Source organism: Mastigoproctus giganteus, chromosome 1, assembly GCF_048544385.1.
Source record: "Mastigoproctus giganteus isolate SK-2022 chromosome 1, ASM4854438v1, whole genome shotgun sequence".
Lineage (NCBI taxonomy): Eukaryota > Metazoa > Arthropoda > Arachnida > Uropygi > Thelyphonidae > Mastigoproctus > Mastigoproctus giganteus.
The window spans coordinates 119,244,131-119,267,262 of record NC_143575.1 but is presented as its reverse complement, the minus strand read 5'-3'; the positions used below and the strand labels follow the sequence as shown (position 1 = coordinate 119,267,262).

Sequence of the window (23,132 nt, the reverse complement as noted above, 5' to 3'; positions counted from 1 at the left end):
GAAATATTTGACAAGGGATGCAAAGAAAAACACCAAAGAGTTCTTTACTTATGTAAACTCTAGAAGGAATGGGATGAATCAGATTGGTCCACGTGATATCGATGGGTCAACTGTTGATGATCCTGCTCAGGTAGCTAACAAACTAAGTAAATATTTTACATCGACATTCACACATGAGGAGTTATTTAGCAAGGGGAAAGCCAGAGGTGTATTCAACTCTAGCAGTAAGCTAGAGAATCTTGTAATAACTGAGAGTAAAGTGGAGGAGAAATTGTTGAAGATAAACACAAGAAAGGCACCTGGGGTGGATGGGATCTATCCAGTTATATTAAAGGAGGCAGCAGAGGAAGTAAGCAAACCCTTAGCCATAATTATGAGAGCTTCCTTGGACTCAGGGAAGGTACCCACAGACTGGAGATGTGCAAATGTGACCCCAATTCACAAAGCAGGATCAAAGGCTGACACAAGTAATTATAGACCTGTGAGTTTAACTTCTGTTCCAGGAAAATTAATGGAGGCACTAGTTAAAGAAGCACTGCAGGATCATTTAGACAAGACTTCAGTTATAGCTCGGACACAGCATGGTTTTGTTAAGGGGAAGTCTTGCCTGACCAATTTGATTGGATACTATGATGCAGTCACAAAGGAACTGGATGCAGGGAATAACTTTGATATTATATACTTGGATCTTAGAAAGGCTTTTGATACTGTTGCACATGGAAGACTGCTGCACAAATTGGAGCAGTGTGACATTGGAGGCAAATTGCTGCTGTGGATAAAGGGGTGGCTGAGTGGGAGAAGATAGTGGTAATCAATGGACACTGCTCGTCGTGGACTAATGTTATTAGTGGAGTCCCTCAGGGCTCAGTGTTGCGTCCATTATTGTTTTCTGTATTCATAAATGATACTGATGATGGTATATCAAGCTTAAGGTCAAAGTTTGCAGATGATACAAAGGTAAGCAGGGTTGTCAAGGACACTACTGACACTATGCTGCTGCTGCAACAGGATCTGGAAAGGTTGAGCAGATGGGCTGAGAGGTGGCAAATGTAAAGTACTACACATGGGAAACAGCAACCCCAGAGCAACGTATCAAATGTGATACGTTGCTCTGATAGGTAACAAATGTGACAGAGGTAGAGAATGAGGTAGAGGTGGTTGTACAGGCAGATATGAAGTTCTCTGAGCAGAGCAGACTGCTCAGAGAACAGAGCAGACTGCTCAGGCTGCAAGAGTAGCTCGTGATGTATTGTCAATGATATATAGGAATTTTTCTAGCAGGGATAAGGAGGTGATTATTCCCTTGTATAAGGCAATGGTCAGGCCACACCTAGAGTACTGTATACAGGTCTGGAGGCCTCATTTCAAGAAGGATGTAGAGCTGCTGGAACGAGTACAGAGAAGGGAACAAGATTAGTGAATGGAACAAAGGGGTGCTCTTACGAAGAAAGGCTTAAGTTTTGCAAATTACAGTGTCTGGAGACTAGGCACCAGCGAGGTGATCTCATAGAGGTGTGTAAAGCTTTGAATGGTTTGAGCATGCTCAATGCTGATGGGATTCTTCCTCTCGCTCAGAATAATCACCTGAGAGGGCATAAATTCAAATTGAGGAGAGACAGATGTAGGATAGACATGCGGAAATTTTCCTTTAGCCAGCGTGTTGTTGGTTGGTGGAACAGACTTTCATCCCTTGTCGTGGAAGTTGATAGCCTAAATAAGTTTAAGGCTCAGCTGGACAGGTATTTTGAACGAACAGAGAGGTGAAGTGGAAGGGGGGGTTTTTTTTTTTTTTTTTTTGGCTGATGCTGCATAAGCTTGCTTTCTTGCATCAAATGCCTCTACTAATGCTAATGCTCATCTACATGATCCTGCAGTGCTTCTTTAACCAATATCTCCATTAATTTCCCTGTCATAGAAGTTAAACTAGCAGGTCTGTAATTACTTGTATCGCCCTATGGTTCTCGTTTGGGAATTGGGGTCACATATGAACATCTCTCAGGGGGGCTTAGAGGGGGAACAGGTATCCTGTGTGTTATCAGACACTCAGCCTAAGACACCGGTGGATCCAATATCTCTCTATTACAGAAGATTTAGAAGTCCGGTTGGCCTACCTCCCTAAAATCCACTCATGCACACCTTCTCGATGGTAAGCCCTGTTATGTCACTAAGGTGGCAACGAACGTGTAGAGTGGTTCTCTTCAAGAAAGCTGGTCAGCGTGAAGAGGAAAAGACCAAACCTTCCAGCATATGACAGCATGACAAAACAAATGGTCCTCAGTTCCGAGCAGCTTTCACTCCCCCACTTACGCCAGCGAGAGGATCAGAGTGGAAGCAGAGGGTGCTAAGAATCTCTGGGTACGACCAGGCTGCCATGCACGGAAACTGAACTTGGCCTGTTACAATGTAAGATCACTCGTCGGTGAAGACAGGCTACTAGAACTGGAAAAGGAATTAGAAAATTTGAATTGGAATATCATCGGTTTGGCTGAAACAAGAAGAAGAAAGGAATCACTTATAAGTTTATCAAGTGGAAATCTGCTGTACACCCATGGAAACAGTGAAAGGAGTGTAGGTGGAGTTGGGTTTCTGGTCCATAAAGATTTAAAAAACAACATTTTGGAATTCAAAAATATATCACCAAGGGTGTCAAGACTAGTACTCAAGATTTCTAGGAGGTACAAGCTAAAGGTTATAATGATTTATACATCAACATCGAGCCATGATGATGAAGAGGTTGAAGAAATGTACACCGAAATTGAGCAGTAAACCCACTACGCTATTATTATTATACTTCAATGCTAAGGTTGGAAAAAGACAAAACAGAGCAGAAAGGGGACTATAGGAAATTTTGGAATTGGTGAAAGAAATGAAAGAGGCAAAAGACTTGTGGAATTTGCAAAATCTCAAGGATTGTCAGTAATGAACACTTTTTTCAAGAAAAGGGTGAACAGAAAGTGGACATGGAAGAGTCCAAATGGATTAACAACTAATGAAATCGACTTCATCCTCACTAACAGAAGATATATTGTGAATGATGTTACCATCCTGAATAAGATAAATGTTGGAAGCGATCACAGAATGGTTACACTTGATATAGATGTAGGAAAGGAAAGGAAAAAACTGACTGGAGTAAATAACACAAAGGTCTTTGAGATAACTGAAGAGGAGAAAAAGCAGTATGTACTGGATCTTAAGAACAAGTTTGACCTTCTGCAGATTGCTCAGAACCAAGGTATCGACGAGGAATATTACAACTTTCTGAAAGTGATAAAGCCCAAGAAACCTATAGGGAAAAAGAAATCCAAAGAAGAAAAAATTAGCAGGAAACAATTGTAATGATGAACCGAAGGAGAAAAATGAAGACCAAGATAATCACTGACAAGGAAAAAATTGAGTATACTGAGTTATGCAAAGCCATTAAAAAGAGACTCAGAGAGGACATAAGATTTAACACAAGAAAAGTAGAACAAGCATTAAGAGAAAACAAAGAATTTAAATTAGCAGCCATGAGCAGTAATACAGAAAGACAAATGATGCTGAAACTGAAGAATAGCGATGGTGTACTTATAAACAGCAGAGAAGGCATAATTCAAATAGCAGAAGACTACTATAGAGAATTATACAAGGAGCGAAGGAATGATGCCAGCAGTGGGGAAGATGGATTGCAAAGTAGCAACACATACGACATACCCGATATTCTTCCTGATGAGGTAGAACATGCATTGAAGAAAATGAAGAATCAGAAAGCCCAGGGGGAAGATGAAGTTACTGTAGAGTTGTTAAAATTTGGAGGAAGAGCCATAACACAAAAACTGCATTAGAAACTGCATAACAAGGCTCGTCACAAAGTGCATTAGAAAAGGTGTGATGCCTAAGCAGTGGAATAATGCAATTATAGTTTTGCTGCATAAGAAAGGAGATAAATCAGAAATTGGAAATTATAGACCAATTAGTTTGTTATCCCACATCTACAAGTTGTTCACAAGGGTCATTACTAACAGATTAGAAAGAATACTTGATGAGAAACAACCGAAAGAGCAAGTTGGCTTTAGGACAGGATTCTCAACTATGGATCACCTTCACGTAATATCACAGCTAATGGAGAAAGTAAATGAATATAAAACACCATTATGCCTAGCATTTGTGGATTATCAAAAGGCATTTGACTCCATACAGCATAAGGCAATGTTTCGGGCACTGGAAAGACAAGGCATAGATACCCCACATATTATGATTTGAAGAAAATGTATGAGAATGCTACCTCGTTTATTAGACTAGACAAAGACAGTAGGAAATTTAAAATCGAGAAAGGAGTTCGACAAAGAGACACAATATCTCCAAATCTGTTTACTGCTGCCCTTGAGGAAGCTTTCAGAAGATTAGACTGGTCGCAGAAAGGAGTCAATGCGAATGGAGAGTACCTAAACCATTTACAATTTGCAGATGACATTGTGGTCATAAGCCACGATCCCAAAGAATTAGAGGAAAATCTTAATCAGCTATGCACAGTTAGTAAGAATTTTGGACTAAAGATGAATATGGCTAAAACAAAAGTAATGATGAACTAGTATGCCACAGAAAGGGAAATAATGATTGAAGGAGCAGTAATTGAAAAGGTGGAGTTATATACTTATCTGGGACAAGTTATTAGCTGTAATAATGATAAATGGCTGGAAGTCAAGAGAAGGATAAATTTTGGATGGATAGCATTCAGGAAATATAGTCACATACTGAAGAGCAATATCCCAGTTTGTCTGAAACATAAAATAATGAACCAATGTATACTCCCCACCATGACTTATGGAAGTGAAATCTGGGGACTCACCAAAAGAATGAAAGAGAAGCTGAGAACTACACAGCGAAGAATGGAACGAATTATATTGGTATTGGTATTGGTATTTAAGGGCACAAGGGCAGCTAAGGCCAAAATGTGCCAGGTCCTATATTATTATCCTAAAGTAATATGATGTGTTCCATTTTTGCATCAGAGGAATTCATATATATGTATTTGCTTCAGAAAGGTATAGAGTGTAGCTAGGTTAGCACTATTGCCAATCATGTGGTTAAGGGATAGTGGTTCTTGCAGTTGTGATTGAGCGTGGAAAATACTTCTGAAATGGGAATAGTGAGGACAATCTAAAAGTATATGCCTGACTGAAAGCGGTAGTGTACAATGTGTGCATCGAGGTGGGTCATCCCCCATGAGTAGAAACGTATGGGTTAGGTGCGTATGTCCAATTCTTAGTCTTGCTAGTATAACTTCTTCCTGTCTATTTTGTCTGAAGCTGGAAATCCATAAGGCTGGTTCATCTTTGATTTGGAGCAACTTGTTATTACTTTGTGCCTTCCATATTTCTGTCCACTGAAACATACAGACTTTTTTAATATGCTTCAAATAATCTCTATATGGTACTTGGTAATTTGCTGGTGTTGTACTGCTTGGTTTTTTGGCTGCCTGAACTGCTCTCTCTTTGCCTAAGATACCAGAATGCCCTGGGATCCAGCAGAATTTCACTGAATGATTCCTACTTCGTAGATGGTTTAAACAGCAAAAGATTTGTTTTTTGATTGGTTGTAATGTTGAAAATTGATTGCCCAAAGCAGACACTGCACTCAATGAATCAGTGTATATTATACTGCTAGCATTGTGGAGAGGGCTAATATTCTGTAAGGCTAGTTTGATTGCATATAACTCAGCAGTATAACTGCTGCATTCAACTGGTAGTGATATGGAGACTGTAAAGGACGGAAAGACAGCTGCGGCACCAACGGCAGAACCCGTTTTTGAGCCATCTGTATATATTTGGTAGCTTTGTATATTATTGAGGGCATGTTCTTTATGTAGTTGTTTGATATTTTCATCTGCCAGGGAGTTTTTTCCCCACTGCTGAAAGTGGGTATCACAGTGAGCGAGATTTACAGACCAGGGTGGGTCAGGAATATCGCTCTCTTGAAGTATGTTATCAAAATCAATATTCCAGGTGTGAATCAAATCTTTTAATCTAATACCAGTTGGTCTGTTTTCAGTTGGTTTACTGTTATGGAAAGCTGTCCACTCAGGATTGGAAAGCAACGGTTGAACGGGATGGTCTGGAAGGCTTTGAATTTTAGCTGCATAATTTAGAAGCAACATTTTCCTTCGAAGGTGAAGTGGAGGTTCATGTGCCTCTACATACAGACTCTGAACAGGGGATGTTCTAAATGCGCCAAGGGCAGTGCGAAGGGCACTGTGTTGGATGGTATTAAGTCTGATTAATGCACTTTTCCTAGCTGAATCATATACGATAGCACCGTAGTCTAAACAAGATCTGATAATAGCACGATACAAATGTAACAGAGTGTATCTATCTGCTCCCCATGTCATAGCAGAAATGGACCTAAGTATATTAAGTTTCTTTAGACAAACAGTTCGGAGGTATGTGATATGTGGAATGAAGTTCAGTTTGTTGTGCAATATTAAGCCTAAGAAACGAAGATTACTGGTGAGAGGGATCAAATGGTTTTTTAATCTGAGTTCCGGTTCCGGATGTAGTTTACGTTTTTTGCAAAAGTGAACTGCAATAGTTTTTTGATCTGATAATCGATATCCATTCTGCATTGTCCATGCCTCCAACTTATTTATGGAGAGTTGCAGCTGTCTTTCAATGGTATGAATATTTTGTGAACGGCAAGATATAGTTAGATCATCGGCATACATATATAGTTCTACAGTATTTGGGATGTTGTGTGTTATGGTGTTCAGTCTAAGTGAGAAGAGGGTAGAGCTCAGTACTGATCCCTGCGGGACACCCTCCTCTTGAGTGTAGGACCGAGAAAGTACAGATTGATAGCGGACCTGAAAGGTTTTGTGTTGAAGAAAATTTCTAATGAATTCTGGTAAGTGCCCTCGCAATCCTATGGAATGAACTTCTCTCAATATGCAATACCTCCAGGTAGTGTCGAAAGCCTTTTCTATATCGAGACTTACCATTACAAGATGTTCATTTTTGACGTAAGCATTACGGATGTTAGTCTCGGCTTTCACCATTAGATCCAAAGTGGCTCTGTTTTGTCGGAAACCAAACTGATTGTTGTTCATCAGTGCTTTAGTTTCAAGAACCCAGGTAAGCCTTCTGTGTATCATTCTTTCTAGGATTTTACTTAGGCAGCTGGTTAGAGAAATAGGTCGGTAATTTTCTGGAAGTGAGTGATCTTTTCCTGGTTTAGGAAAGGCTAAAATGATGGAATGATGCCAGGAAGATGGATATGTACCTTCAAGAAAAATCCGATTATAGAAAATTAATAGTAAATTCAATGCCGTACTGTTTATATGTTTCAGCATTGCATAATATATACCATCAGGTCCAGCTGCACTGTTGGGTGATCTATTTAATGCAGTTTGCAGTTCAAATAGGTTAAATGGTTGATTATAGGCAATATATTTGGTAGTATGGAATTTTATTTTGTACCTTTCCGCCGAAGCTTTGATTTTCAGAAAGGAGTTGTCATATGCTGACGTGGCAGATGTTTGGTAGAAATTCTCTGCAAGGGCGTTAGCTATTTCTTCTTCAGAAGAAATTTCCTGTCCATTTTTGATTAAGATGGGAGAAGGAAGAGGTAGATATTTCCCATTTAATTGCCGAATCTTTTTCCAGATTAGACGACTGTTAGTATCCTTTGTGATAGTGGAGGCAAACTGTATCCATGATTCCTTTTTGGCTTTTTTTCTAATTTGTCTAGCTTTTGACTTTAGCCTTTTATATTGAATTAGGTTGTTGGTAGTTGGGAACTTCCGGAACAGGTTTCAAGCTTTATTTTTTTCCTTTTTGGCATTGGTACAAGCTTCATTCCACCAGTGTTTAAGGTTTTTGTGTTTACATGTGGAGGCTTGAGGTATTGCTTCAGAGGCAATGGTCAGTATTTGCCTGGTAATATGCTCTGTGACATCATCAATGGGTTGTAGTCTGATCAATTGGTTATCAAAGGAAAGACGGTTTGAAAACTTTTCCCAATCTGCTCTGGAGAATTTCCATTTTGAGCGGTTATCAGGGTATGATGTTTGAAGCGTTTGGATTCTGCATATGATTGGAAAGTGGTCACTATTATGTGGGTCGTTTAATACTGTCCATTCTATACTGGGATATAATATGGGGGAACAGAGAGTTAAATCAATTGCTGACATAGATCTAGAGGGAAGGTGAGTATAAGTATTTTCACCAGTGTTCAGTAATGTTAGATGTGTTCAGTTGGTCCAGTATCGTCTTGATCAAGTGTCCTCTATTGTCCATGTGGTCTGATCCCCACAATGGATGATGAGCATTGAAATCACCAAGGATACAAAAAGGTGGTGGTAATTGTCTTATAAGGTCTTCTAGTTCTTTAAACGTGCACATCTTGTTAGGTGGAAGGTACAGGGATACAAGAGTTAGAATTTGCCCAACTGATACACGTACAGCAATAGCTTCTAAGTGGGTTTGAAGCGGAATGTTTCGAGAAGGTATTTTACAGTCAACTAGAATGGCGACGCCTCCACGTGCAGATAGTGAGGAGTTTCTATCTTTTCTGTAAAATGTAAAATTTCTGATTGATGGAGTTACTTGTGGAGTTAGATTAGTCTCTTGTATACAAACGGCTATTGGACCATATCAGGAGATTAGATCATATATGTCATCGGTATTGCTGCGTAAACCTCTACAATTCCATTGAACAATGTTCTGCATTATCGGGGTTTGAGGAGGGAAGGCGAGTCTGTCTGTTTCTTGTGAGTGGTTTGCTTTTGACGGTCATATTTCATTTTATCTTTTCTAGGAAAATTGGGACATCCGTTATCTGTACTCTCTTCTACATCATCAGTTTGACCTGATGAAAATCCAGTCTCCATATCATCTTCTGCATGAAGATCAAGGACTGTTTCATCGTGCGTAGCTATATTTTCAGAGTCCATTCTATTTGAGTTTGTCTTTTGTAATTCAGTGGCTTGTTGCCTTCGGGATTTATTAGACATTTTATCACATGATTTTATTATAGGCGGAACTGTGATAGGGGTATTACTTACTTCATCAACTAGAACGGGTTTGGTGGTAGGTTCAGATGTTGATAGCACAGATCGTGCCCATTCTGCAATGGATGTATTGGGCAGAATTGATACCTCAGTTTGGGTTGAAACAGCTTGGCACTTTAGTGTAACGGAAGCGTACGTGGTTTTTGCGATAGTTGACTTTATTTGCTTTCTTGCTTCTTGATATGTGACCTTATTCTCGATCTTGTACTTTTGTATTCTTTTTTCAATTTTCCAGAGTTCGCACGATTTTGAGTATGCTGGATGGTCATTCTTGCAATTTGGACATTCTGGAGCCTTTGCAGTACACTCTGTTTGTGAATGGTTTTTTGATCTGCAGTTAGGACAAGTAGTTTCGCCTCTGCATGTTGTCTGGGAGTGACCAAACTTTTGGCACTTGAAACATCTTAGAGGGTTTGGAATATGGGCGTATACGGCAGTTTAGGTAGCCTGCTTTAACTGAGGTCGGCAAATTTGTTGTACTAAAGGTCAGTATAATATTACGTGTGGGAACAAGTTGGTCATCCTTCTTTATCATAATTCTTCTTGCTTGAGTTACTTTCTGTTCCAGTAATTCCATGACTATCTCCTCTTCGGTTACATTCAACAAATCCCACTCAATTATTACTCCTTTTGAGGAGTTCAAGGTGTTATGTGGTGAGACTTTGATTGGTATTCTGCTTATAGATGACATTTTTAGTAAAAATTCTGAATGCCTTGCTTGAGTGGTCTCAATTAAAAGATCTCCTGATTAGAGCCTTTTCACCATTTTCGGTGTACCTGCTGCATTCTCGAGACATCTCTGGATGACAAAGGGAGAGAGTCTGCTTAGCGGCTGAGTCGATAAGGAATGTATAATCAGAAAAGCTGGTGGTTCTGATTTGTTACCATCCTTTTTCATTCTTTTTGGAAGATTGGGATCGTCTTCCATTCTGCGGGTCTCAACATGTTGAGAGCCTGTTGGCTCTAGTGGTGGACATGTATCACAGTCCATTGTTGCTCCTTTTAGCCCTGGGAGTGAGAGCTTTTCCACCCAGATTTCCGGCCCCGCCACGTGGAGGCAGGAGTGGTGCCACCTAGTGGCCAAGCGGTTGGAGAGGTTAGTTTGTTAGTGCAAAAATTAATAAATATACTAGGAAAAGAAAGATAATTTTCCTTTCTGGGTTCTTACTTAGGATCTGTTAAGTACAGAACCACTTACAAAGAAATGAGGATGCGAAAAGCACTAGAAAGTAAATATAACCAAATCACTGAGAAAGAGCACTATATCTCACTTGGGAAAATCCCTTGGACACTATCGCTTGGCACTCGGGGCCGAATTATATTGGGAATCAGACTGTTAGATAAGAAGAGAAACACATGGATTAGGCAGCAACCTCAAGTAAAGGACATTCTCATCAAAACTAAAGACCTAAAATGCCTTGGGCAGGACACATAGCTCGAAGACATGATTACAGATGGACTAAGAAAATAACAGAATGGTACCCAAGAGGAGCTAGAAGAAGACCTGGAAGACCAAAGCTGAGACGGATAGATGAAATTCATCAGTTTGTGGGTAGTAAATGGAAAGCCAGTGCTCAAAACAGAAGGAACTGGGATGTTGCTGGAGAGGCCTTCATCCTGCAGTGGATTGAAAATGGCTGATGATGATGATTCACATCTCCAGGCCATGGATACGTCCCCTGAGTCCAAGGAAGCTCTCATAATTATGTCTGAGTTTGTTTACTACTTTCCTTCCTCTGTTAATATAACTCGATTGATCCCATCCACTCCAGTTGCTTTGATAAGGCTTAACTTGACAATTTCTTCTCCACTTTGCTCTCAATTATTACAAAATCATCTAGCTCACTACCAGAGTTTAATTCACTGCTAGCATTTCCCTCCCTGAATAACTCCTAATGTGTGAATGTAGATGAAAAATACTCAGTTTGTTAGCTACCTGAACAGGATCATCAACAGCAGAACCATCAGTATCAAGTGGACCAATCCGATTCATTCCCTTCCTTCTAGAGTTTACATAAGTAAAGAACTCTTTGCTGTTTTTCTTTGCATCTTTTGCCAAAGATTTCTCGTAATCTGCCTTTGCCTGCCTAAATTCCTTTGTGACTTGATTATATCTATCATATGCTTCTGTGTCACCTGTTAATTTTTATGTATCCCATGCATTTTTCTTCTGTGCCACATGTCTCATTATTTCATCTGACACCCATTTAGGCCTAAATCTTGAAGAATATTTCTTAGTTGGTATGAAAAGCCTAGTAGCTTCCAAGATTAATTCTCTGAAAGCTTCCCATTTTGAATTTGCAGTTCGTAACATCATCAGTTGATCACTCTGTATAGAATTTAAATACTGTCTCTGACCACCGTAGTCACCTTTACGAAAGCAAAAACCCTTCACTTTAACCCCTGATGTTAGTTACCTCTTTGAGTAAATCCCGCTTCAGATCACTGTGATCACTGCCACCTAGTAGTTCCTTTATCTGCAGATTCTTAATGCATGAAGAATCACTACTGATAATCAGATCAAGAGAATTACTCCCACTAGTTGCATCTCAAACATGCTGCTGTAGAAAACAATCATCAAAATAACTCTACATTGTTGTGAGCCTCTATGAGAGCTTGAAAGACAGTGTGGATGCCCCTGAATGATCTAAATTGAGGGCCCATCAAACTTTTAGCTGCCGACATCAACGCCAGAGCTTGCACTTGATTATCACGCAACACAGTGGCAACCCTGAAGTCAGAATGCGCTGGTCCCACAGTTACTAGTAGTTGTTGGCGACTCTATTGTTGTGGAAATGCAGAACATTGCATGTAAAAAGGATAGGTGGGAACAGGACCAGGGTATGTCTGCCAGGGGCAAAGGTTGATGACGTTGTTGAGTGGTAATCATCTTTTGAGAGAACAAAAGGGATATTGTTGTACACGTTGGCGCTAATGATATTAAGAGTAGGAGACCGACAGAATTTCTTAACAAGTACACGTCACTGTTGAAAAAAAGCCGTGAATTATGGTTGAATTTGATAGTGTCTGCAATTCTACCCAGACACAATCGGAGGGAGTATATGAAGAGAGCCTTGTTGATCAATTCGGCCCTGGAAAGATTGTGCAAGGTTCAAGGCATAGAATTTTTTTCAGCCTGGTCTGTACTTGTTAACAGGAGAGACAGTTTCTACAGGAATGGGATACACTTAAATAGAAAGGGTGCAAGGATATTTGCTGTTGCTATCAAGGCAGTGTTAGGTGGGTCGGAAAACTGCTACCTTGGGGGGATACAAGAACTAATATATTAACAGTAGCCACTGGCAGAGGCGAAAGTGATTCTTGCACTGCTTCTATTGGAATGAGCAGCAGCCTGGAAAACAAGATGCAGGTATTTCAATGACTGCTGGGAGTCACTGCGTTACAAGTAAACACATGGGTTGTGCTCAGGTAGCTAGGAATAGGAACAGGTGCATATATACTTGCATATACACCAATGCTAGGAGTTTGGTTTGTTGTTTGTTATTTGGTTTTTAGGAGCATTAGCAAATAAGGCCATATTGCTCCGGGATATGTGGTGGTCATTCCCTGACCTTTCCACATTCTCCGTATTTGGTGGTGATGGGCTCGAACCCCGGTCTAATCAAGAAGCCTGTGCTACGCACTGCTGCTCCTTCCCAACTGGCTACAGAGGCTCCCTAGGAGTTTGGTAAATAAATTTGATGAATTTGAGGTATTGCTCAAAACATCAAAGGCAGATGTTGTTGTGATATCAGAGACATGGTGTCACACAGACATAAGCAGTGCAGAATTGAAATTTGATGAGTACAATGTGTACAGAAAGGATAGACAGGATAGGAAAGGAGGAGGGGATTATGCTATTAGTTAAGAAACACATAAAAATCCAAGGAAGTGAAGCCAGTCGACAATGCTTGACAGTGCAGTGTCGAGCCTGTAATTATTCGGTTTGGTATGATCCTTACCTGGCTTCAGAAAGGCCAGTACAATTGAGTGACGCCATGAGTGCAGATAAATATTTTCTAAATATATTCAATTGTAGAATTTCAATAGGGAACTTATTGCTTTATTATTTAACTTTTTTAACATTATATAGCATACTCCATCTGGGCCGGCAGCAGTACTTGATGTTTTGTTTAGAGATTCAAAAAGTTCCTTTAACGTGAATGGCTGATTGTACGGTTGAGATGCCTTAGTATAAAAATTTATTTTATGTTGTTCTGCAGATGCCTTAATTTTTTGGAAGGTTTGGCTGTATGTGGACACTGCTGATATACTGGCGAAAGACTCAGCTAATGCGTTTGCTATTTCTGTTGGAGCGGACAATTCCTGCCATTTCCAGTTCAGGATTGAGGCTGAAGACTGCACAAATTTACCGATAAGTGCTTGAATTTTCTTCCAGATGAGTCTGCTGTCTGTGTCCTTGTTTATGGCGGAAGCAAAACTTATCCAAGCATCTTTCTTTGCTTTTCTTCTCATTTTGGAGAATTTGGCCTTGAGTCTTTTAAAGTTAATAAAATTATCAGTTGTAGGAAATATTCTAAACAGATTCCAAGCTCAATTTTTTGTCTGTTTAGCATGTGTGCATTCCTGATTCAACTTGTAACGACTCTGTTTGCGTTTTCCAGATAAAGATTGAGGTATTGCAGAATTTGCAGCTTGTAATATTTGATTCGTTATATGATCGGTGACACTATCTATGGGCTGAGACTGGACAATCTCATCATCAAACTAGATTAGGGAGGAATATTTATGCCAGTTTGCCTTACGCAATTTCCAAGTGGATCGCTGCAATGGAGACAAGTTTACTTGTGTTTGAATATTGCAAAAAATCGGTAGGTGATCACTGTTTAGTGGGTTATTCAGAACTGACCACCCCATATTGGCATAAATGGAGGGAGAGCAGATTGAAAGGTCTATTGCAGTCATGGATCCTGTAGAAAAATGGACATAGGTGGGTTCACCAGTGTTTAACAGGGTAAGGTTATGAGTATCAAGCAGCGATTCTATTATTTTACCCCTTTTGTCAATTTTTGGAGATCCCCATAGAGTATGATGAGCATTCAAGTCACCCAGTAAGCAGAAAGGAGATGGCAGCTGATCTACTAGCTTTTCTAAATCATCTGAGGAGAAAGCGAAATTAGGAGGGAGATACAGAGAAGCTACTGTAATGGTGATATCAATTTCAATGTGCACTGCCACTACTTCAAAAGGAGTCTGAAGGGAAACATGTTTGGATGGAATGTTATTTCTGACAAAAATAGCCACCCCTCCATGAGCTGGCATGTCAATACTCCTAGCTCGTCTAAAGATGGTATAATTTTTGACAGAAGGACACACTCGTGAATTTAGAAGAGTTTCCTGTAGGGCTATGCTAGCTGGTTCATACCGATCGATTAGATCCTGCAAATCGTCATTTGCATTCCGAAATCCTCTGCAATTCCACTGAAGAATTTTTTCCATTATGTGGTTTTTTGTGTTGTTTTCGACTCTGACTGTTTTTTAGTTGCAGCTTGCTTGTATCGATCAATTTTTGCTTTTTCTTTCCTAGGAAAGATGGGTCGGGTCACATTCATCTCATCGGTTGCATGTAATTCTAAAAAGGTATCTTCTGAATCCTGATGTTCGTTGATGTCCATTCCGGTGGTGGATGTTTGCTGTTTCGTGGTTTCTATTACTTTTGGTTTTTATTGCTGAGGAAACATCCGTTGGTATGGTGATTGGGGTATTACTGGACTGCTCACTTGTTTTTTGTGTAGGACACTGTTTTGAAATAGAAAGCAACGAACGTGCCCAGTTCGCAATTGATACATTCGGAGGAATCAATACTTCAGTTTGGATCCCTACATATTGTGAAGGTTGAGCTGCTGTAGCATATGTTCACTTTGTCTCTGTTTTGATTATCTGTCTTCTTGCCACCGAATATGTCACTTTGTTCTCTACTTTATATTTTTGAATTTTTTTTCCTTGATTCCATAATTCACATGTTTTTGAGAAAGCTGGGTGGTTACCCTTACAATTTGGGCAATGCGGAGTGGTAGTGGCAATCAGATTGATTATGATGTTTTGACCTGCAACTGGGACATACTGTCTCACATCGACATGCAGTCTGGGAGTGTCCATATAGTAGTAGTAGTAGTAGTAGTGGCATGTGATGCAAGAAAGCAAGTGTATGAGCTTATGCAGCATCAGTCGAAAAAAAAAAAAAAAAGATCACACCATTCCCTCCAAATGCCTGTGCAGTTCCTCCTTCAATTTATTTAACCTATCAACTTCCACAACGACAGATGGATGTTTGTTCCAGCAATTAACCACCCACTGGTTAAGGCAAATTTCTGCCCATCTATTCTACATCTGTCTTTTCTTAATTTGAATTAATGCCCACTTAAGTTCGTAATCTGAACAAGTGGAAGGATCCCATCAGAATTCAGCGTGCTCAACCCATTCAAGGCCTTATACACCTCAATCAGATCACCGCACAGGTGCCTAGGCTCCAGCCACTGCAATTTGCAAAACTTAAGCCTCTCTTGATAAGAGGATCCCTTCATTCCCGTCACCAATATTGTTGCCCTTCTCTGTACATGCTCAAGCAAATTTACATCCTTCCTAAAATGCGTACAGGGCCTCCAGACCTGCGTACAGGTCTGGAGGTGCTGCACGCAGTACTCGAGGCACGGCCTGACCATTGCCTTATACAGAGGGACAATCACCTTATACAGAGGGACAATCACCTCCTTCTCCCTGTTAGCAAAATTCCTATATATCATTGACAAAACCCCATGGCCTGCCCTGGCAGCCTTTCTGCATTGCTCAGAAAACTTCATATCTGCCTGCACAATTACACCCAGGTCTTTTTCATTTTCTACCACCTTAAGTGTAGTACCACACAGTTGGTACGTTCCTTTGGGGTTCCTTCTATCCATATGCAGTACTTTGCATTTGTAAAGGTTAAATTTCAGTTGCCACTTCTTAGCCCATCTGCCCAAATTATCTAGATCCTGTTGCAGTAGTACACTGCCATTACTGTCATTAACAACACTGCCAACCTTTGTATCATCTGCAAACTTTGACACTAAGCCTGATATACCTTCATCAATATCATTGATAAATATATAAAACAACAGTGGACCCAAAACCAAACCCTGTGGGACTCCACTAATAACATTAGTCCACGAAGAGCAGCACCCATAGGTTACCACCCTTTGTCTTCTCCCACTCAACCATCCTTTTATCCATTGTAGCAACTTATCCTTAATACCATTCTGGTCCAATTTGTACAATAGTCTTCCATGGACAACAGTGTCAAAAGCTTTCCTGAAATCAAAATATATGATATCAAAATTATTTTTTGCATCCAGTTCCTTTGTAACCACATCATAATATCCTATCAAATTTGTCAGACAAGACTTTCCCTTAACCTGCCCTGGTTAACCCATGCTGTGCCTGAATTATTGCTGCAGTCTTGTCTAGATGATCCTGCAATGCATCTTTAACCAGTGACTCCATTATTTTACCCGGAACAGAAGTTAAACTAACTGGTCTGTAATTACTCATGTCACCCTACGACCCCCGTTGTGAACTGGGGATATATTTGCACATCTCCAGTCCGTAGGGACCTCCCCTGAGTCCAAGGATGCTCTCATAATTATGGCTAAGGGTTTGCTTAGTTGCTTTGCCACCTCCTTTAATATAACTCGATAGATCCCATCCACCCCATGTATCTTTTTTATGTTTAACTTCAACAATTTCTCCTCCACTTTGCTCTCACTTATTATAAAATCATTAAGCACCCTGTACAATTTTATAACCTTCTGGCATTTTCAAACCTTAATAACTTCTCATGTGTGAATGTAGATACAAAATACTCATTCAGTTTGTTTGCTATCTGAGCAGGATGATCAACAGCCGAACCATCGATATCCAATGGACCAATCAGATTCATCCCTCTTCCTTTTAGAGTTTATATAAGTAAAGAAATCCTTGCTGTTTTTCTTAGCATCTTTTGCCAAAGATTTCTCATAATCTGCCTTCGCCTGCCTAACCTCCTTTGTGACCTGATTACAGACTAGCTTATATCTGCCATAGGCTTCTGGGTCGCTTGATAATTTATATGCATCCCATGCATTTTTCTTCTCTGTCACGAGTCTCATTAGTTCATTTGATAACCATTTAGGCCTAAACCTTGAACAACATTTCTTAATAGGTATGAAACTTTTAGTAGCATCCACGATTAATTCCTTGAATGCTACCCACTTAGAATTTACTGTTGGTAACATCGTCAGTTGATCCCACTATACAGAATTTAAAAACTGTCTGAGACCACTGTATATTTTTGGCATTTGTAGCACCTGATGGGATTTGGAATGTATGGATGGACACAGCAATGCCGGTAGCCTGCTTTCACAGATGTATTTAAGTTAGGAGTGCTAAAGGTAAGAATTATGCTTCTTGTTGGAACGAGTGTACCGTCTTTTCGGGTCATGATCCTCCTTGCTTGGATGACTTTTTGATCGTGTAATTCTTGGACAATTTCCTCCTCTGATACAAGTAATAAATGCCATTCTGTTATTACTCGCTTAGAGGAGTTTAAAGTGGCATGGGGAGTAACTTTTATTTGGTGTCCTCCAAATGTTGTGAGCTTTAATAGCTTCACAGAATGTTGAGGTTGAGTAGTTTCTATTAGAAGATCACCTGATTGAAGCCACCTTACTGATTTAGGTGAAACAACAGCAGACTCAACGCATTTCTGCACTAGATAATTTGCTCAGAGGCTGATCTGATAGAGAGTGCAAGATGAGGAAGGCTGGTATCTCTTCTTTAGGTGTTGTTTTCGTTGAGAATAGTCATTTTGGTTGAGAATAGTCATTTTCATTGTCATTTGCTAGTCTTGAGCTCGATGGCTCTAAAGGTGGAAATTGACTGTTTTCCATTTTTGCTCCTTTCAGCCCTTGCCGAGTGGATTTCTTCTCTGAGGTTACCGGCCCCACCATGGGGGAGGCAGGAGCAGTATAAGGGTTAATACATTAGTTTAAAGAAAAAAAAGAATGGTGGATTTCCTTTCTTAAAACTTGCTTACATTTCGTAAGACTAAGTTATTAATTAAAGAGAATGTAAAAAACTTTTTAAACTAAAGAAGAACTATGGCTCTGAGTAAACGCTCTATGAATCACTCTGAAAATCGCTTGATCACTATAACGCTTGGCACCCGGGGCCAAGACAAGAGAAAACAGAGAAAAAGAAACATAATCTCCTAAATGAATCAAAATTAAAGTTAAAAACTCAGCACTACAAAAACTTACAGCATGGGTTCCAGACTTTTTAACAGCATATGTTATGGCATCCATATCTAGATAGCTCTGATTGGCTGGTGCTGTTCCAATACAGTAAGCTTCATCAGCCATCTTCACATGTAACTACATTGGAAATGAATATCAGTTATAAAAAATCAGTATGCCGGCAAGTATATTGTGTTTATCACATTATACAAATAACATATTTGTGCAATCTTTACTGCTTTTCAACACTTATATTGCAAAAGAATCTGAGAAAAAAAAATTTTGTTAGTATTCTTTGTTCCACTTTCCTCCAGATCAGCAATGGTGAACCAATGGCATCTGTGCCACAAGTGACATGCATAGAAAAAATATATTGGTACAAGCCACACATAAGCAGTTTACTGTACCCATATATAAAGTATTTTGAATTTGAAGACCTATTTTTTTTTATGGTTTATCAACCAAAATACAAAAAATTATACAGTAACAAAGTTCTCATCAGATAATATAAAATATAGTTATATATATTTTTTTTAAAGATCAATTATCAATTAAAACTATCTAACAATTTCACACAGTGCCTGCCTCCCCATGGCATAGAAAAATCATAATTTTGTTTCAGCTTATTTTTAGTAAGAATGCCTGTCAAGGTTTACATTTCTGCCCTATGATTTTTCATTTGAACACAAATGAAATGAAATGGATTTGTGGCATAGTATTTAGGGTTAGGCTTCTCACATCTGCACCATATGTACTCTGTGATGGAATGCAGAACTACTGCATAAGCCAGAAAAAAGTGTAGTGTCTGGTTTATGCAAAATTGTGTTGTGTTCTGTTGCTGTGCCTCTGGCTACTTGGCCACAGTGGAACCCTACATTGCCTGCCACCACCACTGGGAGGTGAATCAGGCTGCCTTCATACTCTGGCTGATCTCTGCCAGGATTGCCTGAGCTTTCTGGACGGAGACCAAAAAAAAAAAAAAAAAAGAAAGAAAAAGGGAAGAGAGTGGGGAAGATAGTACAAGTGGTGGAGTCAAAGTAGGTAAAAGGAGGAGGATAAGGAAAAAAGCCATCCTCTAGTGGAGAGAAGAGGTGGGAAGGGAGAAGTAGGAATCACATCTGGTCTGGGAGCCCACTGAAGGCCAGGGAAAGGAAGACAGCTTCCAGAATAAGAGAGGTCAGCAAAGTTGGGTAGGTGCAATGGGAAGTGTCTAAGTTTGATTCTTATCAGTTCGGTGCCATCATTTCATTCCAACGGGGAAGATGTCAAGTTGGGCGTTCATTCAGTTCTGATGGTGGCCGGTGAAGGGGAAGAGCAGGTACGAGGAGAGATCATAGCGGCTTCAAGTATGTCTGGTCTGGAAGTCTATGTTATGGGATCACACTTGGTGAGATGACACCAATGCCTTTTGAAGACTGCTAAGGCATATCTACTAAAAGCTAAAAGTGCTTCTTTTGATTTTAACAGGTTACTTTCCAGAATAAGTGTGGCTAAATTTATATGCAGTAGCAGTTGATTATGTAGGTCCAGGTAGACATTACACGAGTGCATTACGTAGTGCCAGACCTCCACTTCACCACAAACACAATGGGCATCATTTACAAGTCCAAAGTGCTGAAGTCGCTTTTTGAATGACCCATGTCCTGTCATAAAAAAGGGAAGAACCAACCAAGCCTTTGTTTGTTGAGGTAGGAGACACTAGGTAGAAATAGCTTGGCAGTACTGCATTTTGTGGAATCATCGCAACGGATTTGCCCGAGGGAAACAAGTCCCTCAGGGTTCAGTATTGGGTCCATTATTGTTTTCTGTATTTATAAATGATATTGATGATGTCAATCAAGCTTGATGTCCAAGTTTGCAGATGATACGAAGGTTGGCAGGGTTGTCAAGGACACTACTGACACTATGATACTGCAACAGGATCTGGAAAGGTTGAGCAGATGGGCTGAGAGGTGGCAAATGAAGTTTAACATTGACAAATGTAAAGTACCACATATGGGAAACAGCAACCCCAGAGCAACATATCAACTCTGTGGTACTACACTGGCAGTGGTAGAGAATGAAAGAGACCTGGGGTGGTTGTGCAGGCAGATATGAAGTTTTCTGAGCAGTGCAGATGGGCTACAAGAGTAGCTCATGGTGTATTGTCGATGATATATAGGAATTTTTCTAGCACGGATAAGGAGGTGATTATTCCCTTGTATAAAGCAATGGTCAGACCACACCTAGAGTACTGTATACAGGTCTCGAGGCCTCATTTCAAGAAGGATATAGAGATGCTGGAACGAGTACAGAGAAGGGCAACAAGATTAGTGAATGGAACAAAGGGGTGCTCTTATGAAGAAAGGCTTAAGTTTTGCAAATTACAGTGTCTGGAGACTAGGCACCGGCGAGGTGATCTGATAGAGGTGTATAAAGCCTTGAATGGTTTGAGCATGCTCAATGCTGATGGGAATCTTCCTCTTGCTCAGAATAATCACCTGAGAGGGCATAAATTCAAATTGAGGAAAGACAGATGTACGATAGACGTGAGGAAATTTGCCTTTAGCCAGCAGGTGGTTGGTTGGTGGAACAGACTTCCATCCCTTGTCGTGGAAGTTGATAGCCTAAATAAGTTTAAGGCTCAGCTGGACAGGTATTTCGAACGAACAGAGGGGTGATGTGGAAGTGGTTATTTTTTATTTATTTATTTTTTTTTTGGCTGATGCTGCACAAGCTTGCTTTCTTGCATCAAATGCCTCTACTAATGCTAATGCTACCAAGTATGCCGGAGTTCTTGCTTCGGATCTGCATCGACAATAGTTTTTATCCCAAGGAATTCGGTTTCTTTGTTCTTTCTGATGGCATGGGAAAGCCCTGTGAGGGCCACTTGGAGGTCAAGGGGAATACAACCTGTTAATACTTGTAGTGCTGCTGTTGATGTCATTCAACAAGCCCGAGTCATTTTTAACATCAACCGTTGTATCTGCAGAATAACATTCCTAGTGCTGGACAAATGATGGAACCATATGGCAGCAGCACCGCATATTACAAACAGTACAAAAACAGCTGAATAAAGAAGGTGGAGTGCAAGCCCTTTAACACCCCAGTCTGCGGGTGAAGCGAGCAAGCATATTGATATAATTTTTGGCCTTCTCTTTCATGGACTTTAGATGTGGCATGAAAGTTCTGCGATCATCTAGGGCAGGGGTCACCAAACTACGGCCCGCGGGCCAGATCCAGCCCGCGTAGTCTGTTCATCCGCCCCGCCCCGCACTGTGCTATAAATGATCAAAATTTCTAAAATATACTGTAATTATTTATATGGAAATATAATAAATAGTGAATCAATGAAATACTACTGTTTCAATGACAGCTTGTGAGCGGGGCTACACCTTGGCAACGGCGAGTGGCGCTGCACGTGACATCACAAAAGGGTAAATTCTTTGTCAGGAACACCCGCCATCCGTTAACGTAGTTATATCTACCGCCCATCTCCGTCGATCATGATTATGGGATATGATCGCTAGGGTGCAGCAGGGGATAGATGTTAGCGCTGTCAAAAGTTAGAGTGCAGTGTAACGTTTGGCTGCATATATTTGGAATATTTTCTGTGAAGATAAGATAAACTTCTGTTAAAAGAAATTAAAATAAGTGTAAGTAAAAATAAGGTAAATTCTTGTAAAATATTATATTACAAATAGTAATAAATATATAAGTAAGAAATTGTTTCTCCTTTCTAGATATTTTTCTTTGCCGTTCTCCCATAGTTATGGCTACTAAGAAAAGAAAAGTAGATGCTGAGTGTCGCCTTTTCAATGAAGAATGGGAAGAAAAGTACTTCTTTGTGGAAGCAAGTAACCAAAGGGCTATGTGCCTGATATTCAATGACAGTGTTGCCGTTTTAAAAGAGTACAATCTTTGGCGTCATTACGAAACAAAACATCTTTCAACATTTTCGAAATTTTCTGGAAAGTTACGTACTGAAAAATTTAGACTAAGGCGCATTTAGGGCTAGAGCCTCAAGCTGCGAACAAATTTAGACTATGTATATAAAGTGCTTAGCATCACTGTATTCACAATATGAGATATAACCTAAAACGATGCCACCTTAAAAATTTTCTGTTTATTCAGAAATGGCTGTGTATTATGATGCTAAGCACTTTATATACATAGTACTGAAAAATTTAAATTCATAAAACATAGTTTGGAATCACAAAGGCATGTGTTCACGAAAATATTTACTGAAAATGAATCTGTAACCCGTGTAAGTTACAAAATAGTAAATAAGATGGTAGAGCGAAGAAAACCATTCACTGATGGCAGCTTCATCAAAGAGTATGATGGAAGCGTCAAATGACTTGTGTCCTGAAAAAGCCGATTTATTTAGAAGTGTTAGCCTTTCAGCAATTTCAGTTGTGTGGAGAACAGAAGAACTTGGAGAAAAAATAGTACTGCAGATACGCAAAAAAGCTAGACAATCTTGTGGTATTCTTTAGCACTGGATGAGTCTACTGATCTCTCGAGCATGTCACAACTTCTCATATTAATTCGTGGTGTTAATTTCGACTTTCAGGTCACAGAAGAGTTGGCATCCGTTTGCAGCATGCAAGGAACAACAACTGGAGAAGATATTTTCATGGAAGTGCAGAAAACTTTGCAAAGCTATAACCTTCAGTGGAATCAGCTTCAATGTGTCACAGTTGAGGGAGGAAAAAACATGGTTGGTGTTAGGAAGGGCTTCATAGGCAAGATTAGAACTAAGTTAGAAGATCAACTTCCGGGGTGCTTTGTTTACACACTGCATTATACATCAACAAGCACTATGTGACAAAGACTTA

The 23,132-nt window shown here is 39.9% G+C and overlaps 1 protein-coding gene across 1 annotated transcript in view; it reads right to left on the bottom strand.

Annotated features, from left to right (window-relative positions):
* Positions 1–23,132, bottom strand: part of LOC150091114 (propionyl-CoA carboxylase alpha chain, mitochondrial-like) — a 1,103,107-nt gene that overhangs the window by 848,299 nt on the left and 231,676 nt on the right. Inside the window, exon 4 of the mRNA XM_090381963.1 lies at positions 18,337–18,450. Within this exon, the coding sequence (XP_090238089.1) occupies positions 18,337–18,450 (114 nt within the window). The remainder of the gene's footprint in view (positions 1–18,336; positions 18,451–23,132) is intronic.